The sequence below is a fragment of the Muntiacus reevesi genome, chromosome 2, assembly GCF_963930625.1.
Source record: "Muntiacus reevesi chromosome 2, mMunRee1.1, whole genome shotgun sequence".
Lineage (NCBI taxonomy): Eukaryota > Metazoa > Chordata > Mammalia > Artiodactyla > Cervidae > Muntiacus > Muntiacus reevesi.
In genome coordinates, this window is record NC_089250.1 from 23,882,066 (window position 1) to 23,904,388 (window position 22,323).

Sequence of the window (22,323 nt, forward strand, 5' to 3'; positions counted from 1 at the left end):
TGAGAACAGGTCTATGCTCAACTATCCCTCACTGGTCCTAACCTTCTGAATGACTGATTCAGAAAGTTCTGACTCATTCAGAGTCCAAGTGAAACATGAAAGTTCATTCTTCAGCTTCCCCTTAAATTCCAAATGTCTCTAATTTTAGATGACAACCCCTTTGCCTAGAATGGAAACCCACATCACAACAAACTAGCTAAGTGGTTCCTACACAGTTCCTATTTATAGCCTCAGCAATTTGATTTCTGAATAATAGCTTGGCTATTATGCATAAAATACAGTCTCGAAAAAATAGCAATTACAGGTTCTTTTTTTAAATAAATGAGATACAAAATTAACATGTTAACCTATTACAGAAAACAGATCCATGAATATTTATTAACAGAAAGCAGTGACACTTCTCATTAAATCCTAGAATAATCTATCTTAACAAATGCTCATTAATGAATTAGTCAAAGAAAGTAGCATTAAGTGCACTAAATTTTCACAATGCTGTATTGCTCAGTTTAAATTTTTTATTTATTTTCAGCCATACTATTCGGTATGTAGGATCTTAGTTCCTTGATCAGGGATCGAACCTGCACCCACTGTACTGGAAGCTCAGTCTTAACCACAGGACCACTAGGGATATCCCTGCTCAATTTCAAATAAGGAAAAAAACAAAAAACAAAAACAAAGCATTCTCGCTTCCACTTTTTTCCTCTTGAAAGAACATACAAGTTTGAGGTGTCCCAAATTTCACACACTTCTCTTGTCATTTCCTGGGTGATCTCACCAAGTCTCCCATTTCTAGGTGCATCTGTGTGCCAATTACTCCCACACTGGTATATCCAACCTGGCTGGGCCTGTCTTCTGAACTTTAGGCTTGAAGGTTAGCAGAATATAGCACCCCTAAATATGATACTTTAGCATAAGGGTTGTTTTGAGTCAATTGTTTTGAAAAACTGCAGACACAGGAGAAACCCTGGAAGCAGAGTAGAAGTTACCTGTTTGTAAAAGAAATTTTCATTTATAAAGGAAATATAAAGGAAATCGCCACTGTAAGTGTCTTTCTCTCCTACCAGGAAGATGATTCTAATTCACAAGAGAATCTTACTAATGGAGAAGGCACCCATTCAAATTTGTATAACAAACCTTACCCTTGTTTACTGGTCTTCTTGGTAACCTCCCATAACTGGCTTCCCTCTACTCAACATCTTTTGTCTTTATCTGAATATGATATTCAAGGTGGTGATTTGGGCCATCTTAGAGTTTTAGTCATTTTTCCTAGGTAACTCCTATGGACACATGAGATATGCATGTTAATAAACTTTTTAGGTGTCTTAGCCAAGAATTGAGAAGAATACAGGGTAAATTATTGTTCTTGCCCTAAAGACTCATACAACCAAAGAGCCTAGATGGATGTCTAAGAGTTACTTCCAAGATATTATGTCCAAAAGTAAGCTTCTGAGGGACTTCCCTTGTGGTCCAATGGTTAAGATTCTGAGTTCCCAATGCAGGGGGCACAGGTTCAAGCCCTGGTCAGGGAACTAGATCTTGCATGCCACAACTAAGCCCTGGTGCAGCCAAATTAGCAAAAAAAAAAGAGAAAAAAAAAAGTAGGCTTATGATATTCCCCACAAAGCTATTCATCTCAATCTTCTTCATCCCAGCTCATGGCACTTCCATCCTTCCAGTTAGTCAGTTCAAAAAATCAGAATCTTACACACTCTGTGCCTATCAGTTCTACTTTCAACATAAATCTAGGATCTGACTAGTCTCACAACCTCCAACCAATGCTACCATCCCAGTCATTTTTCATGAGGCTTATTGTCGTAGTCCCCTAACTGGTTTCCGTTTCTGCCCCTGTCCTCATCCAGTTGTGTCTGACTCGGCCACCCCATGGACTGCAGCACACCCATCCAGGAGTTTGCTCAAACTCATGTTCATCGAGTCGGTGATGCCATCCAACCATCTCATCCTCTGCATCCCCTTCTCCTCCCTCTTTCAGTCTTTCCCAGCATCAGGGTCTTTTCCAATGAGTCAGTTCTTCGCATCAGGTGGCCAAAGTATTGGAGTTTCAGCTTCAGCATCAGTCCTTCCAATGAATATTCAGGACTGATTTCCTTCAGGGTTGACTGGTTGGATCTCCTTGCAGTCCAAGGGACTCTCAAGTGTCTTCTCCAACACCACAGTTCAAAAGCATCAATTCTTTGATGCTCAGTTTTCTTTATAATCCAACTCTCACATCCATACATGACTACTGGAAAAACCATAGCTTTGACTAGATGGACCTTTGTTGGCAAAGTCATGTCTCTGCTTTTTAATATGCAATCTAGGTTGGTCATAACTTTCCTTCCAAGGAGTAAGCATCTTTAAATTTCATGGCTGCAGTCACCATCTGCAGTGATTTTGGAGCCCAAGAAAATAAAGTCTCTCACTGTTTCCACTGTTTCCCCTCATTAGAGTCTAATATCAAAACAATAGCCAGAATAATTTGGCTGAAAGATAAACCAGATAATGTGGTTCTTCTGCTCCATTCCCCTCATATCTTCCCATCTCTGCAGTGTGTTTTATAATTTTATAGATATAGATATGTGCATGCTCAGTTGCTCAGTCATGTCTGACTCTTTGACTGTAGCCTGCCAGGCTCCTCTGTCCATGGAATTTTCCAGGCAAGAATACTGGGGTGGGTTGGCATTTCTTACTCCAGGGAATCTTCCTGACTCAGTGGATTCTTTACCAACTGCCCCTTCCTGGGAAGCCCTATATGTATATATATACAATATATATATATTGGTCTTCATACACACTTCTTGCCTCACAGCAGTCCAAACCCTTGGAATTTCCTAAGCGAAAAGCACAATGAAAGAATCTTTTATTGTAATATTTGGTCTGCTGTCCTGAAATAGGGGGAAAAGTTTAACTGGGTGTCTTTGGCTATTCATGAGAAGCCCCTTTCAACCACACCCAATTTTATGTTAATGAAGTGACTTTTGAAAGGCCCCTAAGGATGGAGGTGGTTGCCAGGGGAACCAACCAGAAGGAGAGGATTAGAACTTCCAATCCCACCTCCCCCAACCTTGCTTCCACAGAGGGCTGGAGGTTGAATCAATCACAAAAAGTCAATGATTCAGTCAATTTTGCCTGTGTAATGAAGAGTTTATTAAAAAAAAAAAAAATCCCTGAATTATAGGGTTTAGAGAACTTCCAGGTTGGTAAACAACAATAAATTCATGGGGTGCACTCCAAATTTCATAGGGATAGAGTCCCCCATGCCCCAGACCCTTCTAGACCTCACCCTATGTATCTCTAACTCTGGTTGTTCATTCATATCCTTTAATAGTCTTTGTAGTAAGCCAGTAGCCAAGTAAGTAAACTGGTTTCTTGAGTTCTATGAGTCACTCTAGCAAATTAACTGAACTCAAGGAACCTCTGAGTTAGCCCTGGTTGTCAAAAGCACAGGTGACAACCTGGACTTGCAATTAGCCTCTGAAGAGGTAGGACAGGGACAGTCTTGTGGGACTGAGCCCTTAACCTGTGGAATCTGACACTATCTCCAGTTAAACCGCAAGACACAAGAACAAACTAGTGGTTACCAGTGGGGAGAGGGAAAGAGGGAGGGGCAAGATAGGGGTAAGGGATTAAGCAGTATAATAAAAACTATTCGGTCCCATCACTTCATGGCAAATAGATAGGGAAACAATGGAAATAGTGAGAGATTTTCTTTTGGGGGGCTCCAAAATCACTGCAGATGGTGACTGCAGCCATGAAACTAAAAGATGCTTGCTCCTTGGAAGAAAAATTATGACCAACCTAGATAGCATATTAAAAAGCAAAGACATTACTTTGCCAACAAAGATCCCTCTAGTCAAAGCCATGGTTTTTCCAGTGGTCATGTATGGATGTGAGAGCTGGACTATAAAGAAAGTTGAGCATCGAAGAATTGATGCTTTTGAACTGTGGTGTTGGAGAAGACACTTGAGAGTCCCTTGGACTGCAAGGAGATCCAACCAGTCAACCCTGAAGGAAATCAGTCCTGAATATTCATTGGAAGGACTGATGCTGAAGCTGAAACTCCAATACTTTGGCCACCTGATGCGAAGAACTGACTCATTGGAAAAGACCCTGAGACTGGGAAAGACTGAAAGAGGGAGGAGAAGGGGATGACAGAGGATGAGATGGTTGGATGGCATCACTGATTTGACGGACATGAATTTGAGCAAGATTTGGGAGTTGGTGATGGACAGGGAAGCCTGGTGTGCTGCAATTCATGGGGTCACAAAGAGTTGGACATGACTGAGCGATTGGCCTGAACTGATGTAAGCTACAAGAATATACTGTACAACATGGGGAATATAGCCAACATTTTACAATAACTATAAATGGAGTATAACCTTTAAAAATTAGGAATAACTCTATTGTTCACCTGTGACTTATAATACATAATATTGTACAGCAATCATACTTTAAATAAATAAATAAGCAAACTACAAGACACACCCAATCACTGTCCACTGAAAATTAGAGAATTGCTTGGGGGTGTTGGAAAAACCACATCTGACCACCTCATTCAAGGTCAGTGCTGCAGTCCTTACAATGATCTAGGTTCCACACCATGAGCACCATCCATCCTCTTACCTCTGATCGCATTCATCACCACTGCTCTCCCCCATTACTCTTCTCCAGCCACACCAGCCTCATTGCTGGTCCTGTGACACCTATGCCCACTCTCCTTTACTTCTTGTCCTCTGCCTGGAACACTTGCTCCCTGATAGAGCAGAAAGGTTCCCCGCTCAAGTCTGCAGTTCTTCCCCCTAAAGTCACTTCCAAGAAGTCTTCCTTGACTACAGGATCTAAAATTATAACCCTGTAAGATTTACCTGGTGGTCCAGAGGTTAAGACTCAGCACTTCCAATGCAGGAGGCTGGGTTACATCCTTGGTAGATCCCCACACATGGTATGGCCAAAAAAATAAAATTAGAACCCCCTTCCCCACTCCACAGGTTATTTCTTCTGCTCTGTTTCCTCCTTAGCACTCACCACCACTTAACTGACTTTATTATGGAGTCGGCTTATTTATTGCTGGTTTCCTACCCGGGATGTAAACTTCAGAAAGGACAGGCTTCTGTCGGTGGTTTGTTGACTGGTGCCTCCCCAGTGCCTGATTCTCTCCACCCCCCAAGATTGCAGCTTCTCCCACGCACACCAGATACCAGAGCACCAACACCGGCCTGGGTCCTGCCGATGAAGAGAAACTCACAGGGGCATCGGCGGCTCCTTTATTCAGACAACAAGCACTGATTGAGCCCCAGGCGCTGCCAGTTTGGCCGCTGAGCACAACCAGTGCGTTTTGCTGCAGAAGCTCCCCACCACGGAACACCAAGGAATCCGGGGTAGGAAGTCATCTCTCTTAGTCAACAACCAGGGCAGTCCAACACCGTGCCCACCACCCGCTACCGCCAATATGTGCTTTCACACCACCAGTCAGCCGGGTTCTGAGTGCACCCCCATCCCTGTTCACAAAGGCGCTCCCTTAATACAGTTCAGCGGGGCAGCTGGGCTGGCAGCGCCATCACACTGCGTCAGTCCCCACCACAGGGCTCTGGGCCCTTCATCCTACCCTAGAGAGACGCCAGTTGCAGGGCTGGTGTCTCAGCCAGCCCACCTGGCACCACGAGGCTCCCTGTCTTAGGGCACCTAGAGCAGTTAACCTAGTGAGGGCCATTTACGGGATTTCAAAAGGTTTTTAGAAAAAGACTTCCCTCCCCGTCCCCCACCCCAAGCATCAGATCTACATTATCCAGATAAAACTGGGACAGAGGAGGGTAAAGGATTACAAGATTTAAAAACTGTCCCAAAGGGTCAAGAACAAGATAGTTATATTGGCAAACACTTCCACGGTGCTATGTACCCCATATGTATGTTGATCTTCCAGATTGACTCATTCAAAGTTCGCTATGAACTATGAAGGAGGCGCTGTGCATCACCATCTTGGCTCTTTTCCTGAAGAGATAAGGCGGCGCAGAGAAGTTGACTAACTCGCCCAAGTCTTGGGCCCTTAGAGTGTCTTGAAGATTTGAACTCAGACAGTCTGGCCCCAGAGTCCGTGCTTGCTACACGCTAGTATATTTCGATATCAAAACAGCTGCCTTGGGGCTTGGAGCTAGAGAACACGGGAGCGGTGGCGCGCCGGCCGGGGCGCGGGCCCGGGCGCCACAGTTCGCGCGGGTCACCTGGGACTGAGCCGGAATTGTTCAAGAGTGCACTCGAGATTCTTGATAATCCTCCAGCACTCCTCGGTCTGGGGCGCCGAGTCGCCATAGACCTCCATGGGAGCCGCGGAGGTGGCCGCTAGGCCGTGCGCCGCCCGCCGAGTCCCGAACCCGGGCGTCCGTTGCCATGGCGACTCCCGGGCAACAGGCCTTGCGCCAGAATCCCGGGGCGCTGGCGCTGGGGTCTGCAGGGCCGGGAGTCCCCCGACTGCCGCTTCCACTGCCCACCTGGCTCAGGGCTTCCTGTCCTGGAGGTGTACGGGCCAGGCCGTCGCTGACGTGTCCCCAGGAGAGCTGGACTCCTGAAGATAACCTGGCGGCAGCCCACCACGCTGCGAACCCTCCGTGCCTTCGGTGCGAAAGCTGAGCTCAGCCTCCTGCAAGGCCCGTGCACTAGGGGGCGTGGATTCCCGAGCTCTGTTCTTGCGTCAACAGCTCTCTGCAGGCGACGTTCAACAAGGCTCCACAACCCTCGTTTTAGTGACCCAATGCTAAAGGTCAACCTCCAGGAGGATGAAAAATACTGCACCTGGCTAATAAGGATGCTCTTTACATAATGAGCCCTGAGTTCTCAGAGCAATCCCATAATAAGAGGGAAATAGGCAACTGATGAATTGCCTACACCTTCCACTTGCCCATTGGAGAAGGCAATGGCACCCCACTCCAGTACTCTTGCCTGGAGAATCCCATGGACTGAGGAGCATGGTAGGTTGCAGCCCATGGGGTCGCTAGGAGTCGGACACGACTGAGCGACTTCACTTTCCCTTTTCACTTTAATGCATTGGAGAAGGAAATGGCAACCCACTCCAGTGTTCTTGCCTGGAGAATCCCAGGGACTGAGGAGCCTGGTGGGCTGGCGTCTATGGGGTCGCACAGAGTCGGACACGACTGAAGCGACTTGGCGGCAGCAGCACCACCACCACCACTTGCCCATAAACGTAGGCGTTTGTGGACAAAAATTTATTACAGAAATTAAAAGGGTTAAAGTTTATATTTAACATAAAGTGTCAGAACCAATGTGTTGTTTTAAACTATACCATGTTTATTTATTATTTCTTTGGTCTCATGTTGGGGCATGTGGGATCCATCTTGGTTCCCAGCCAAGGATCCAAGAGGTGTCCCTTGCGTTGGCAGCAGGGAGGCTTAACCACTGGCCCACCAGGTAAGTCACTAAGTTATAAGGTGTTGTGTGGAATTCGTTATTACTGTTTGTACAATAATAAGAGAAGTTCCTTAAAGTGAAATTGTTGCTCATCCTTTATTTTAAATTATGTACCACCCTGATATGATAGCAAATGTATTTCTGGTATCAGCCACATGTCATTACCTGGTCTTCAGTTCAGTTCAGTTGCTCAGTCCTGTCCGTCTCTTCGCGACCCCATGGACCACAGCACACGAGGCCTCCCTGTCCAGCACCAACTTCTGGAGTTTACTCAAACTCATCTCCACTGAGTTGGTGATGCCATCCAACCATTTCATCCTCATCCCTTTTCCTCCTGCCTTCAATCTTTCCCAGCATCAGGGTCCTTTCAAATGAGACAGCTCTTCTCATCGGAGTATTGTAGTTTCAGCTTCAACATCAGTCCTTCCAATGAATATTCAGGACTGATTTCCTTTAGGATGGACTTGTTGGAAATCCTGGCATTCCAAGGGACTTTCAAGAGCCTTCTCAAACACCACAGTTCAAAAGCATCAATTCTTTGGCGCTCAGCTTTCTTTATACTCCAGCTCTCACATCCATACATGACTATTAGAAAAACCTTAGCTTTGAAAAGATGGACCTTTGTTGGCAAAGTAATGTCTCTGCTTTTTAATATGCAGTCCAGGTTGATCATAACTTTCCTTCCAAGGAGTAAGTGTCTTTTAATTTCATGGCTGCAGTCACCATCTGCAGTGATTTTGGAGCCCCCAAAAATAAAGTCTCTCATTGTTTCCACTGTTTCTCCATCTATTTGCCATGAAGTGATGGACTGGATGCCGTGATATTTGTTTTCTGAATGTTGAACTTTAAGCCAACTTTTTCACTCTCCTCTTTCCCTTTCATCAAGAGGCTCTTTAGTTCTTCTTTCCTTTCTGCCATAAGGGTGGTGTCATCTGCCTATTTGAGGTTATTGATATTTCTCCAGGCAATCTTGATTCCAGCTTGTGATTCATCCAGCCCAGTGTTTCTCATGATGTACTCTGCACATAAGTTAAATAAGCTAAATAAGCAGAGTGACAGTATACAGCCTTGATGTACTCCTTTGCTAATTTGGAACCAGTCTGTTGTTCCATGTTCAGTACTCAATGTTGCTTCCTGACCTGCATACATATTTCTCAGGAGGCAGGTCAGGTGGTGTGGTATTCCCATCTCTTTCGGAATTTTCCACAGCTTATTGTGATCCACACAGTCAAAGGCTTTGGCATAGGCAATAAAGCAGAAATAGATGTTCTTCTGGAGCTCTCTTGCTTTCTTGATGATCCAGCAGATGTTGGCAATTTGATCTCTGGTTCCTCTGGCTTTTCTAAATCCAGCTTGGACATCTGGAAGTCCACAGTTCACATATTGTTGAAGGCTGGCTTTGAGAATTTTGAACATTACTTTACTAGCGTGTGAGATGAGTGCAATTGTGAGGTAGTTTGAGCATTCTTTGGCATTGCCTTTCTATGGGATTGGAATGAAAACTGACATTTTCCAGTCTTGGGGCCACTGCTGAGTTTTCCAAATTTGCTGGCATATTGAGTGCAGCACTTTCACAGCATCATCTTTTAGGATTTGAAATAGCTCAACTGGAATTCCATCTTGCTTTGTTTGCAGTGATGCTTCCTAAGGCCCACTTGACTTCACATTCCAGGATGTCTGGCTCTAGATGAGTGATCACACCATTGTGATTATCTGGGTCGTCAAGATCTTTTTTGTACAGTTCTTCTGTATATTCTTGCCACCTCTTCTTAATATCTTCTGCTTCTGTTAGGTCCCTACCGTTTCTGTCCTTTATGGAGCCCATCTTTGCCGGAAATATTCCCTTGGTATCTCTAATTTTCTTGAAGAGATCTCTAGTCTTTCTCGTTCTGTTGTTTCCCTCTATTTCTTTGCCTTGATCGCTGAGGAAGGCTTTCTTATCTCTCCTGGCTATTCTTTGGAACTGTGCATTCAAATGGGAATATCTTTCCTTTTCTCCTTTGCTTTTCGCTTCTCTTCTTTACACAGCTATTTGTAAGGACTCCTCAGACAACCATTTTGCCTTTTTGCATTTCTTTTCCATGGGGATGGTCTTGATCCCTGTCTCCTGTACAATGTCACGAACCTCCGTCCATAGTTCATCAGACTCTCTGTCTATCAGATCTAGTCCCTTAAATCTATTTCTCACTTCCACTGTATAGTCATAAGGGATTTGATTTAGGTCATACCTGAATGGTCTAGTGGTTTTCCCTACTTTCTTCAGTTTAAGTCTGAATTTGGCAATAAGGAGTTCATGATCTGAGCCACAGTCAGCTCCTGGTCTTGTTTTTGCTGACTGTATAGAGCTTCTCCATCTTTGGCTGCAAAGAATATAATCAATCTGATTTTGGTGTTCACCATCTGGTGATGTCCATGTGTAGAGTCTTCTCTTGTGTTGTTAGAAGAGGGTGTTTGCTATGACCAGTGTGTTCTCTTGGCAAAACTCTATTAGCCTTTGCCCTGCTCCATTCTGTACTCCAAGGCCAAATTTGCCTGTTACTCCAGGTGTTTCTTGACTTCCTACTTTTGCATTCCAGTCCCCCATAATGAAAAGGACATCTTTTTTGGGTGTTAGTTCTAAAAGGTCTTGTAGGTCTTCATAGAACCATTCAATTTCAGCTTCTTCAGTGTTACTGGTTGGGGCATAGGCTTGGACTACTGTGATATTGAATGGTTTGCCTTGGAAATGAAGAGAGATCATTCTGTCGTTTTTGAGACTGCATCCAAGTACTGCATTTCGGACTCTTTTGTTGACCATGATAGCTACTCCATTTCCTCTAAGGGATTCCTGCCCACAGTAGTAGATATAATGGTCATCTGAGTAAAATTCACCCATTCCAGTCCATTTTAGTTCACTGATTTCTAGAATGTCTACATTCACTCTTGCCATCTCCTGTTTGACCACTTCCAATTTGCCTTGATTCATGGACCTAACATTCCAGGTTCCTATGCAATATTGGTCTTTACAGCATCGGACCTTGCTTCTATCACCAGTGACATCCACAACTGGGTATTGTTTTTCCTTTGGCTCCATCCCTTCATTCTTTCTGGAGTTATTTCTCCACTGATATCCAGTAGCATATTGGGCACCTACCGACCTGGGGAGTTCCTCTTTCAGTATCCTATCATTTTGCCTTCTCATACTGTTTGTGGGGTTCTCAAGGCAAGATTACCGAAGTGGTTTGCCATTCCCTTCTCCAGTGGACCACATTCTGTCAGACCTCTCCACCATGACCCGACCGTCTTGGGTGGCCCCACATGGCATGGCTTAGTTTCATTGAGTTAGACAAGGCTGTGGTCCATATGATTAGATTGCCTGGTCTTAGAACTAAATAATTTCAATTTAGAATGAAGCATATCAAACTGTCCACAGGAAAACAAAATATTTTCTTCTCTCTCATAATAATTATGTAAAAAGAAGTTAGTCTGGTATTCAAAGCTCAGAATACAAATAATAAATCACTGTAACATTATCACTACTCTTAAAGACAAAGGTGAAAAGACCCAAATGCCGGACAAAGTTCATAAATAGTGCCAAGATAATCTTCTGTGATGGTTCATTTCCCTTCTGGAAGTTTAAGGAAAGAGAAAAAAATTTACTTTTACTGTATAATGGCTTTTACAATTTTTATTAATTTTAATTTATTTCTTTGGCTGTGCCAGGTCTTAGTTGTGGCATGTGGGATCTTTAGTTACAGCACTTGAAGACCTAGTTGCACTACGTGAGATCTAGTTCCCAGACCAGGGAATGAACCTGGGCCCCCTGCATTGGGAGCATGGAGTCTTAGTCATGGGACCACCAGGGAAATCCCTATGGTGGTTTTTCTTTTCACAATCTAACTTTTAAGTCTACTTAGGAAAATTTTACTATTAATCAAAAGAGTATTTAAAATATATATATGTAAGTATAATATAGATTATAAATTAAATACATTGTCTTGTCTTAGGTGAATTTTTTATTTTACCTAAATGTGTATGAAATTTTTAAAATGAGTTAAATTCCAAGTTAAAGTAAAAAGCCTAATCTGTTCAGAACCCAGGTCAAGATAGGGAAAAGACTGACAAGCTGTTGACTATTTCGCTAATGCAGTGCTAAATGAATGTTCTGAAAGTGAGGAGGGAGATCTCAGGATAGATTTCATGAGTCATTGGTCAGCTCTGTCCTGTGTTTGTTGACCTATAGGGGCTGCATAGTTACACTGTCCCACAAAAACATGTACTGAACAAAACCTTTTTGTTTGAAACCATGCTATATAGCATATCAAGGAGCCTCTGATTTCAGTGTCTAGGAGACCAAATTATGATGATGTTGTTTTTGAAACTATTAATTACATAACACTTCCTACCAGTTACTTACATTGATCTCTCAAGGTGTTCTGCCTTGTAAAATTGTTTATTTCACATCACCTTCCCGCCTTCAATTACCTGGGGTTGGCACTGTCAGAGTATTTATCATACTAAATGCAGACCTTTTGTATCACATGTTGAATTCATTGACGGTTGCTAGTGGAAAGCTCATGAGCTCTGGGTTAAACACTAAGACAAAAAAATAGTAGTTCTGAAACTGGCTTTAGTATATGGGACAGATTTTCTGTTTTCATTTTAACGTCTCTGAGCCTCTCGATTTTCACCATTATAGACAAGATAATCAACCTTTCCCAGGGTGATTGGGAATAATCCATAAAGCAAGAAAAGCAGGCAGCATGGAACACACTGCATGTCCAGGGCTAACCAGGCCCAGGCCTTCAGAGAGTGTGTTCTTTCCTTCTAAACCACAACTGAGGAATGTATTCTTTAAAGTTTTCCATTTTTAAAAAAGTCAAATGTTTCATTAGCTACAATAATTTTTACTTGCTAAATTAATAGGACTTGGGCTCCAATTGTAAATTTTCAAATGCTTCTCTGAACCATATATAAATATAATGTTTCCTTATATGAAAAGATCACCTACCAATTATTAAAAGTGTTAACATCTCAGATTAAATAGCATGAGGATTTGATTAAGAGTCGAGTGCTGGCTCTAAACATAGTAATTTATATACTGCAGTTGGATATTATCAGTTCTAGAGCCTAGTAAAAGCCAAGAGGGTTTCAGTGTAGGTTTGTAATTTAAATTCTTTCTAGAGCGTCATCCTATGTAAAGTCCTTATTTTTCTTTTATCGTCAGCTGTAATCTATGATTATGTGGTGCAGGCTCTGTTATGTAAACTTGTTTTATGTCATGCTTCATCCAAAACCAGAGTTCTTAAATAAAGAGTTGGGAAAGGAAATAGCAAGCCCCTTAGCCAGGACATATGTGTGTGCTCAGTTGCTCAGTCATGTCCAACTCTTTGTGACCCCATGGACTACAACCTGCCAGGTTCCTGTGTCCATGAGATTTCCCAGGCAAGAATTCTGGTGTGTGTTGCCAATTCCTACTCCAGGGGATGTTCCTGACCCAGGATTGAACCTGAGTCTCCTGCATCTCCTGCACTGGCAGATGGATTCTTTATCACTGAGCCACCTAGGAAGCAATGACAATATTATGGTATTAAATCCTTCATGGAAGAATTCCTGAGACTCGATCATTTTAATGTGTTAAATTTTGCTGCAATGAGATAACATGTCCACTCTTGTAAAAGTGCATCAATAAGTGTTTGTTGTCTGGCTAAAGCTGAAAACAAAGATAAGAACCTTGATAGGGAGTTTGGACAAGAGTAACTTGGATATTCTGGGGGGCTCCAAAATCACTGCAGATGGCGACTGCAGCCATGAAATTAAAAGACGCTTACTCCTTGGAAGGAAAGTTGTGACCAACCTAGATAGCATATTAAAAAGCAAAGACATTACTAGACAACAAAGGTCTGTCTAGTCAAGGCTATGGTTTTTCCAGTGGTCACGTATGGATGTGAGAGTTGGACTGTGATGAAAGCTGAGCGCTGAAAAATTGATGCTTTTGAACTGTGGTGTTGGAGAAGACTCTTAAGAGTCCTTGAACAGCAAGGAGATCCAACCAGTCCATCCTAAAGGAGATCAGTCCTGGGTGTTCATTGGAAGGACTGATGCTGAAACTGAAACTCCAATACTTTGGCTATCTCATGCGAAGTGTTGACTCATTTGAAAAGACCCTGATGCTGGGAGGGATTGGGGGCAGGAGGAGAAGGGGACGACAGAGGATGAGATGGTTGGATGGCATCACCGACTCGATGAACCTGAGTTTGAGTAACCTCTGGGAGTTGGTGATGGACAGGGAGGCCTGGCGTGCTGCGATTCATGGGGTCACAAAGAGTCGGACGCGACTGAGTGACTGAACTGAACTAAACTTTGATATATGGGCTTTAGATCTTACTGCCAAGTGTTTTTGACCACTGTACTAAAGGTATCATCTATTTAAAGCTAAGTTTAGAGCTTTAAAAGGGAGATCAATAAAAATGTGAAGAAAGTGGTAGAGTTTAGCCATGTGCAGAAGTGAATCCATCTGAGGTGGGAATTCCCTGGTGGTCCGGTGGTTAGGACTCCAAGCTTCTGCTGCAGAGGGCACAGGTTTGATCCCTAGTCAGGGAACTAAGATTCACCCAATCTTATGGCACAGGCCTTTTGAGTCCATCTGAGAGAAGATTTATGTACCTGGGGATGAAGGGAATTTGGGGAATCGCCAGGTCTGATCATGTGACCAGAATGGATCTTCATGGTTGGGACACAAGATATCTGTAACGTGCATTACAATATAGTGAGGTGATTCAGGAAAGGTAGAAGTCTGAATGGAGAGTAATAAAAAGGCAGTTACCATATTTCATGCAATATGTTGAAAGATGTTAAAAATGTGCATCTTAGAATCAGTGAAATAAGGCATAATAAGAATTTATCAGACCAAAATTTGTTCAGGGGGCTCTGTTTCATCAGATCATAGAGAGATCTGATCTCATGAGACGTGGAACACTCATGAGATTATTTTTATCCAAGTTAAAGTATTTTATCCAAGTTATGTTTTTTCTATAACTTGAATAAAATACTCACATATTATGATCTATTTCTGTTCTTTTTCCAGTGTACAAGGCAGTTTGCCAATAACTATTTCACACTTACAGGTACATAGATTACCAAGAAAACTTGGTCTAGGCAGCAGAACTGTGATTTTGATTGGTGTGAGTATTCCCCTGTAGCCTGACCTAATGAACTAATAAAATAAGGATTTAGATTCAGCTTCTCATGGACTAGACTCAGAGGCAAGGCTTTTCCCACAACAAACCTGCAAGTCATGCTTTGCCTGGGCAGTGAGCTCAGCTCATTGACATCCTATAGCTGCAGCATAGGCACTCGTCGTTGTACTTCAGCTTCAAATTCTATCTTGGAAAAGCGGTAGAAAAATATTTCAAATTTAGCAATTTTGAGAACGAGAGAAAAACAATGGACACAGGCGAATACAGTAGCATGAAACTGAGGTGGTTATTCTTCCAAAGTATGTTTATTTACCTAGTGCACACTGAGAGGTATTATATTCATATAACATGGGTTATCCTATAGCATATAACTAAGCTGCTGATCAGGGCAGATAGTCCAGGGATGGTCCTCTCACCGTCACTTAAATCAGGAAGCCCATATGACAGGAGGGACTACTCCAGGCTCTGTTGGTAACAGTTCTAGACCAACAAGCCATGTTGTGCCAGTTAATACACTAAACATCAGCAGTGGGTTTTTATTGAATGTTATGGTTTATTGACTATCATGTTAGATAGTCAATGATGTTAGAAGCAGACTTGAATTGGTGACTTTAAAGATCTTCAAGATATGTCAGCCAAAATAGTTCTGAAATCCTCCCATGCTTGCAGAAATAGTACGCAAGAACCTCAGGAAGGTTGTAACTTAAACCCTGAGGAATCAGGCTTGATCCTCTAATAGCCTTCTGTCTAGTCCTTGCTGTATAGTTTCCCAATCCCCATCAGAAGGGCTTAGAATATTGCTTCTGGAAAGTTACCAAAGAAACCATCCATACCTGACAGTAGTCAGAACACCTGAGAGAACAGGAAGGTGGGACTTTGTGAACCTCTCTGAACCAGGTTGCATAAACTATTTGGGCTCTGCCTACTAAATGAGTGCTTTTTATTTCTCTTTCTCTCTCATTTTAATTTGTTTTAATTTGGTTTTTATTTTTTGAATGTTTGTTTAAATAAATTTCTGAGATGCTTTTGTTATAAGCTGAAAGCAAGGTTGTGGGGAAATAGCTAACCTTGACTTTCATCAAACTTCTTTCAAGGATGCAGCATCTATCCAAAGAAATCTAATAATTCCATGTAACCAAAGTTTTCTGGGAGGCCAGAGGAAACCATAAAAGCTGCTTTAAAATGACTGATTTTGATGTATAAAATCTGTATCTTATTCATCCTTGTATCCCCAGGACAATGCATGCCATCCACATAGTAGGTGTTTGCTTAAGTATTTATCAAGTAAGTCAATGACTAACTCTGTTTAGTCTGTTTTTGGAACAGACTGGTTCCAAATAGGAAAAGTAGTATGTCAAGGCTGTATATTGTCACCGTGCTTATTTAACTTATATGCAGAGTACCTCATAAGAAACGTTGGGCTGGATGAATCACAAGCTGGAATCAAGATTGCCTGGAGATATATCAATAACCTCAAATATGCAGATGACACCACCCTTTGCGAAGAAGAACTAAAGAGCCTCTTGATGAAAGGGAAAGAGGAGAGTGAAAAAGTTGGCTTAAAGCTCAACATTCAGAAAACAAATATCACGGCATCCAGTCCCATCACTTCATGGCAAATAGATGGAGAAACAGTGGAAACAATGAGAGACTTTATTTTGGGGGGCTCCAAAATCACTGCAGATGGTGACTGCAGCCATGAAATAAAAGATGCTTACTCCTTTGAAGGAAAGTTATGACCAACCTGGACTGCATATTAAAAAGCAGAGACATTACTTTGCTAACAAAGGTCCATCTAGTCAAAGCTATGGTTTTTCTAGTAGTCATGTATGGACGTGAGAGTTGGACTATAAATTAAGCTGAACACTGAAGAATTGTTGCTTTTGAACTGTGGTGTTGGAGAAAGACTCCTGAGAGTCCCTGGGCTGCAAGGAAATCTAATCAGTCCATCCTAAAGGAAATCAGTCTTGAATGTTCACTGGAAGGACTGATGTTGAAGCTGAAACTCTAATACTTTGGCCACCTGATGCAAAGAGCTGACTCATTTGAAAAGACCCTGATGCTGGGAAAGACTGAAGGCGAGAGGAGAAGAGGACAACAGAGGATGAGATGGTTGGTTGGCATCACTGATTCAATGGACATGAGTTTGAGTGAACTCCAGGAGTTGGTGCTGGACAGGGAAGCCTGGCGTGCTGCAGTCCATGGAATCACAAAGAGTCGGACACGACTGAGCGAGTAAACTGACTGACTGAACTCTGTTTAAGTTCTTTTATTTTTAATCTTTGTTTATTTGACTGCACTGGATCTCAGTTGTGATGTGCTGGATCTTCAATCTTTGTTGTGGCTTGAAGAATCTTTAGTTTGTGGCCTGCAAACTCTTAGGTGGGATCTAGTTCCCTGAACAAGAATCAAACCTTGGACCTTGCATTGGAAGCATGGAGTCTTAGCCACTGGACCACCAGGGATGTCTCTGTTATTCCTAGTTGTTATACATCTATCTCTATCTCACAGATTATGATCATCTCCAGGAAAGGGCCTTATTCATCTTTGTATAGGTGGAACAGGCATTGCATGTGACACATAAAAGATGCTCAAAATGCTTTCATAGAGCGTTCCCTGGTGGCCTAAGGGTTAGGATTCCAGGCTTTCACTGCTGGGGGCCAGTGTTCAATCCCTGGTCAGGGAACTATTAATAAGATCCTACAAGCCTTACTACCCACCCCTCCCCAAAAAAGGCATTCTAAGAGTCATAAGTAGTATCACCTCAAAGACAGGGAACAGATGATTACACCTTCTCAGACACAGTTGTTAGGGACCTTTCTGCTGCATTGCTAATGAAATGTTGGTTTAATGAACTTTTATCTCTGTATCCAGTTTTCTGAGACATAATCTGTATTTTAATGACCTTTAGGCAGATCAATAGAGGAAAGACTGAACAGGTAATTTACCTCCTTAATCAGGAAATCTTTCTGACTCAATAGGCTTTTTAATAAAGCACAGCATCTTAGTCAGTCTTTACTTCCTCTCCTTTGGCACAAAGGAAATGTTCAATTCTTTTATTTTCAAAAACCTCAAGGTGTCTCAGTTAACCAGCTTCCTGTATGTGGCTTTGCTGGTTTGTGGACTGCTACTGAATTATAAAAGGTTTAAAAAAAAAACAAAAAAGGAAGAAAGAGAAAGCAAAAAGAAAAAAAAGAAGACCAAGCAAGGAGAGAAGTGATTATACTATTAATAAAAAATCCAAACCACCAGCAGGTGAATTTCATCCTTGTTTAGAAACTAGTGATGGTAGAGGCCACTCAACACCTACCTGATTTTTTTTTCTTAAAAAAGAGAACTCCTTTGCTTTAGGAATCAAAACATTTAATTGTTTTCACCAACACTTTGTTCTGTGGATCTCTCTCCATCCATTTTCTCACAAAGATTTAGTAACAGAAGTTCTGATTAGGTTTCATGTTCCCAAGACTTTCCTCTTAGACAGCATTGAGTCAGGTGGCCTCAGTTCTCAACCTAACCACCTGGGCATCAACAAAACATCTGAGGGAAATGCGTGGATCCTTCAGTGGGTTACTGCCCCAGACATTTTTTTTTTTTTTTCATGATTAAGAAGTTGAATATTTTATTATTAAATTGTTTATTCTCCTGCAAGGCTGTTGCTTCACTGTATAAAAATAGCACCAGCAAACACAGTATATTGCAAAATTAAGACAGTAATATTCTTCACTGGACATTATACAACTAACAAACTTTTCTCCACTGGGAGTTATTTCTAGTGGGAAGATCATTTTGACCCAAATCCAAGGATAGCTGTAAGCAAGTTACAATGTCATATAAGGTATAAGATAACCATGTTATCCTTGAATTACATAATTTTTATAATTAGTTTTATCAGAGATAATTTCAGGAATTCTGAATATTATAACTGGAGCCTAGCCTAAAAATCACAGGATGCTGTGGAAAAGATACACAGTGTTTATCTGAAGGCATTAGAAAGTTAAGGGGTATTTTCTTCAGGAAACATTGTTACAAGTAGTTTCTTTTGCTAAAAGTTGCTTTTTAAATATCTATCCACCACTAATTTAAGACAACTATGCTAGATTAAGTTGTTTCAAAGTAGTTTATTTAGGGGTTCCATTTTCATTCCTCAATAGATTTTATGTATTTTTCATATGCTTCTTCACTCATTAGTTCATCTAGTTCTGAAGGGTTACTGAATGTCATCTTGATCAGCCAACCATCTTCATAACAAGACTTGTTGACAAGTCCTGGATTTTCTGCTAGAGCTGTATTAATTTCAGTTACTTCTCCTGATAGAGGGGAATAGAGTTCACTAGCAGCTTTCACACTTTCCAAAGCACCAAACTCCTCTTGTTTGTTCAACTTTGTCCCAACGTCAGGCAGACTACAGTAAACAACATCTCCCAAAGCTTCCTGTGCAAAATTGCTGATTCCCACTGTTCCAACACCGTTTTCTGTTGTTACCCATTCGTGTTTTTCTGTGAATTTCCGCACCGACAGCAGAGCAGGGCCGGTGCGCAGTGCCCGGACGGCACCCGCCCGCAGTCCCCATGGCCGCGGCGAGCAGGGCGCGCTGGGTGCCGAGATGGCGCGCAGACTGACGACCGCGGCCCGCACGCTCCGCACCGCTTGCAGCGCCATGTTCGCACGGGTGCAGAGGGTCTCGGCGCGGCACCTAGAGCACCCCGGCCGGCGGGGTGCCCCAGACATTTTAAAAAGCACATTTTCCTTGCAAAGTCACAGGATAGCAAGCACATGGGCTGATCTGGAGAGGCATAGATTATATTAGATTTCTGTGTGGTTTGGGCTTCCCTGGTAGCTCAGACAGTAAAGTGCCTGCCTACAATATGGGAGACCTGGGTTCAATCCCTGGGTAGGGACGATCCCCTGGAGAAGGAAATGGCAACCCACTCCAGTATTCTTGCCTGGAAAATCCCATGGAAGAGGAGCCTGGTAGGCTACAGTCCATAGGGTCACAAAGAGTCAGACACAACTGAGCGACTTCACTTTGGGCTTCCCTGGTAGCTCAGCTGGTAAAGAATCCACCTGCATTGTAGGAGATCCTGGTTTGATTCCTGAGTGGGGAAGTTCCCCCGGAGAAGCGATAGGCTACCCACTCCTATATTCTCAGGCTTCCCTGGTGGCTCAGACAGTAAAGAATCCACCTGCAATGTGGGAGACGTGGGTTGGAGACCTGGGTTTGATCCCTGGGTTGCGAAGATCCCCTGGAGAAGGGCATGGCAACCCACTCCAGTATTTTTGCCTGGAGAATCCCCATGGACAGAGGAGCCTGAGAGCTGAGTGGCTAAGCACTGCTATTTGGTTTAACGAATCAGAGATGCATTTACCTATTTATATAGTAAGGGGATCTCAGTTCCCTGACCAGGGATCAAACCCATGCTCTGTGCACTGAAAGCTAGGCGTCCTAACCACTGGCTGCCAGGGAATTCCCCAGAGGTGAATTTAACTGGTGATGTTGTGTTCTTTGGTTGGCACTGCTTCCCACCTGGAGCCTGGCGGGACCACGCAGTAGAGGGCACCCCAGTCAACCAGCCAAAGACAGAGAAGGAATACTTCTGCGCCGACTTATCGCCAGTACCTTGGGATTTAGAACAACCACAACTATGCTGTGTAAAATGACCTCCCAGGTTATTTTGCTGCTTTCTCCAGCCCTGCGCTTGTAAGAAGCTTTAATAAATCTTTGCTTTGAATTTTATCATCTCAGATCGTTTTAATGGAACCATTTATTTCTCAGTCATCTCTATATCTTCTCTTTGACTTAAATCCTCAGCTATTAGACATAGCTCTCCTAATAAAGCCTTGCCTGACCACACTGGCAGAAACTTGCTTTTTTCTCTATTTTCCTCTCCTGCTTTATTTTCTGACCAGCTGACATAGTATATCTTCATTTGTTGATTGTTTATCTCATGTGCCGGCAAGTCAGGTGCACACACACGCACTAATATAAGCTATAGGAGAAAAGCGAACTGTTTCATCTGCACCTTATTCCAAATGCCTAAAAAAATAGATGAATAATTTTCCACAGGATAAATAATTCAAAGAATCTGCCTCTTTATTCACTGATTCATCTATTTAAATAGCTTAGCTTGCATACAGCTTAGGATCTTGGGCTAAGAACACAGATTGCTTGAATCCCGTATCCTCACTTAGAAACTGTGTAGCCTTGGACAATCACATAACCTCTCTGTGCCTCAGTTGTTTTTTTTTTTGTCATTAATGTAACAGAAATAGTAAAAATATTTATCTCATTTATGAGTACTAAATGAGATGTTTGAAAGAACCGAGAACAATGTCTGGACCATACATAGCACATGAGCCCAGTGAGTGCATATGAAATCTCATGTACTTAACAATCACCACTCATTTACTCAGCAAATACGTATGGAATGTTTACCACAGGTCAGGTGCTAAGCTAGGTGCTGGAAATACAATGATGAACAAAACCAAAAATAGACCATGCCCTTATAGAGCTTATAATAATACAGTGGGAGAGACAATTACTAATCCAAGTAACCACACACGTGAATGCAGAATTAAAACTGCCTTATACGTTAAGAGCTTGGGCAAGGGTATATTTATAGGGTCATTTCATCTGGTCAGAGATGGAGGAGGAAAAATTTCTCAGGGAAGTTTTGTATAGTGGGGTGAAAATGAATATAATATGCAAATTTCAAGTTGTTTTATGTTCTGTGCTGTTCTGTCACCTTCTCTTTCTCTTCAAAGAGTCAGCAAGATAAGAATGAATGAATATGTAAAGTAATTAGCCTCCAACTAATAAAAATAAATGGAAAAAAAAAAGAATGAATGAATAGCCTTGAGTTAATGGTGATTCTGCCTTGAAGAAGAGGCTGGTCCCTGCTCAGGGAGCTATGCTGAGGATGGGCTTCAGCTCCAGGCAGAGGGAGCAAATGGAAATGGACAGGAGAATGAAATCTTCTCTCCCCTCATCTAAGCTGGGGGTTTAAAAATATTATAGGAAAATATTGGGATGTATAATTAAGCCATTTTATTTGGACATAAAAGGAAAGTTGGAGTACTGAAGTCTAGAGGGGTTTTGAACATCTGTTCATTTATAAATAAACATTTGTTTATAAAACAATGTTCAGAGAAATTTTAGAGGAAAGATTAAGCTCATTCATAATCCCACCTCTGTAAAAAATAATTGCTTTTCCTTTTTTGTTTTCCCTTTCATTCTTGGGTTATTACAACTGCAGGCATCCTTAAATGGTTGTACTCATGGGGCACACATAATTTCGTGTCTTACAATTGTGTGGTGGTGCGTAGTCTTCATAATTATTCATATTAATCATTATCCTCTTTTTATAAGTGGAGAAACTGAACCTCAGAAAGCTGCTAATGGCCATCCTCAATAAATTAAAGGTTAACCACCCTCTGTATGAAAGGCAAGTCTTTGGACTGAAGAATTCAGTTAGTTGTATATTATCCCCTCAACTAACCCAGCACTTCAGCTGGATGACTACACAGGTGTGTTAAAAAAAAATTGGCCACAAAACTCAAGACATGTGGGACCTTAGTTTTCCCACCAGGGATCAAATCCACATCCCCTGTTTGGAAGGCAGAGTCTTAACCACTGGCATGCCAGGGAAAGAGATGGGGCTTAAGGAGGCTAAAAAAAACTCCTTAAAAGCTCCCCTGTGTCTCCTCTGTTCTCAGTATTCTTCTACAACAC

At 42.3% G+C, this 22,323-nt stretch overlaps 1 protein-coding gene and 1 pseudogene across 1 annotated transcript in view; both read right to left on the reverse strand.

The window, feature by feature from the left end:
• The window catches only part of C2H10orf67 (chromosome 2 C10orf67 homolog), a 96,667-nt gene extending 92,012 nt beyond the window's left edge, over positions 1 to 4,655 (reverse strand). Inside the window, exon 1 of the mRNA XM_065919144.1 lies at positions 4,621 to 4,655. Within this exon, the coding sequence (XP_065775216.1) occupies positions 4,621 to 4,655 (35 nt within the window). The remainder of the gene's footprint in view (positions 1 to 4,620) is intronic.
• A 14,042-nt stretch (positions 4,656 to 18,697) lies between these two features.
• LOC136157797 (glycine cleavage system H protein, mitochondrial pseudogene) lies at positions 18,698 to 19,264 on the reverse strand (annotated as a pseudogene).
• Positions 19,265 to 22,323: the final 3,059 nt, after the last annotated feature.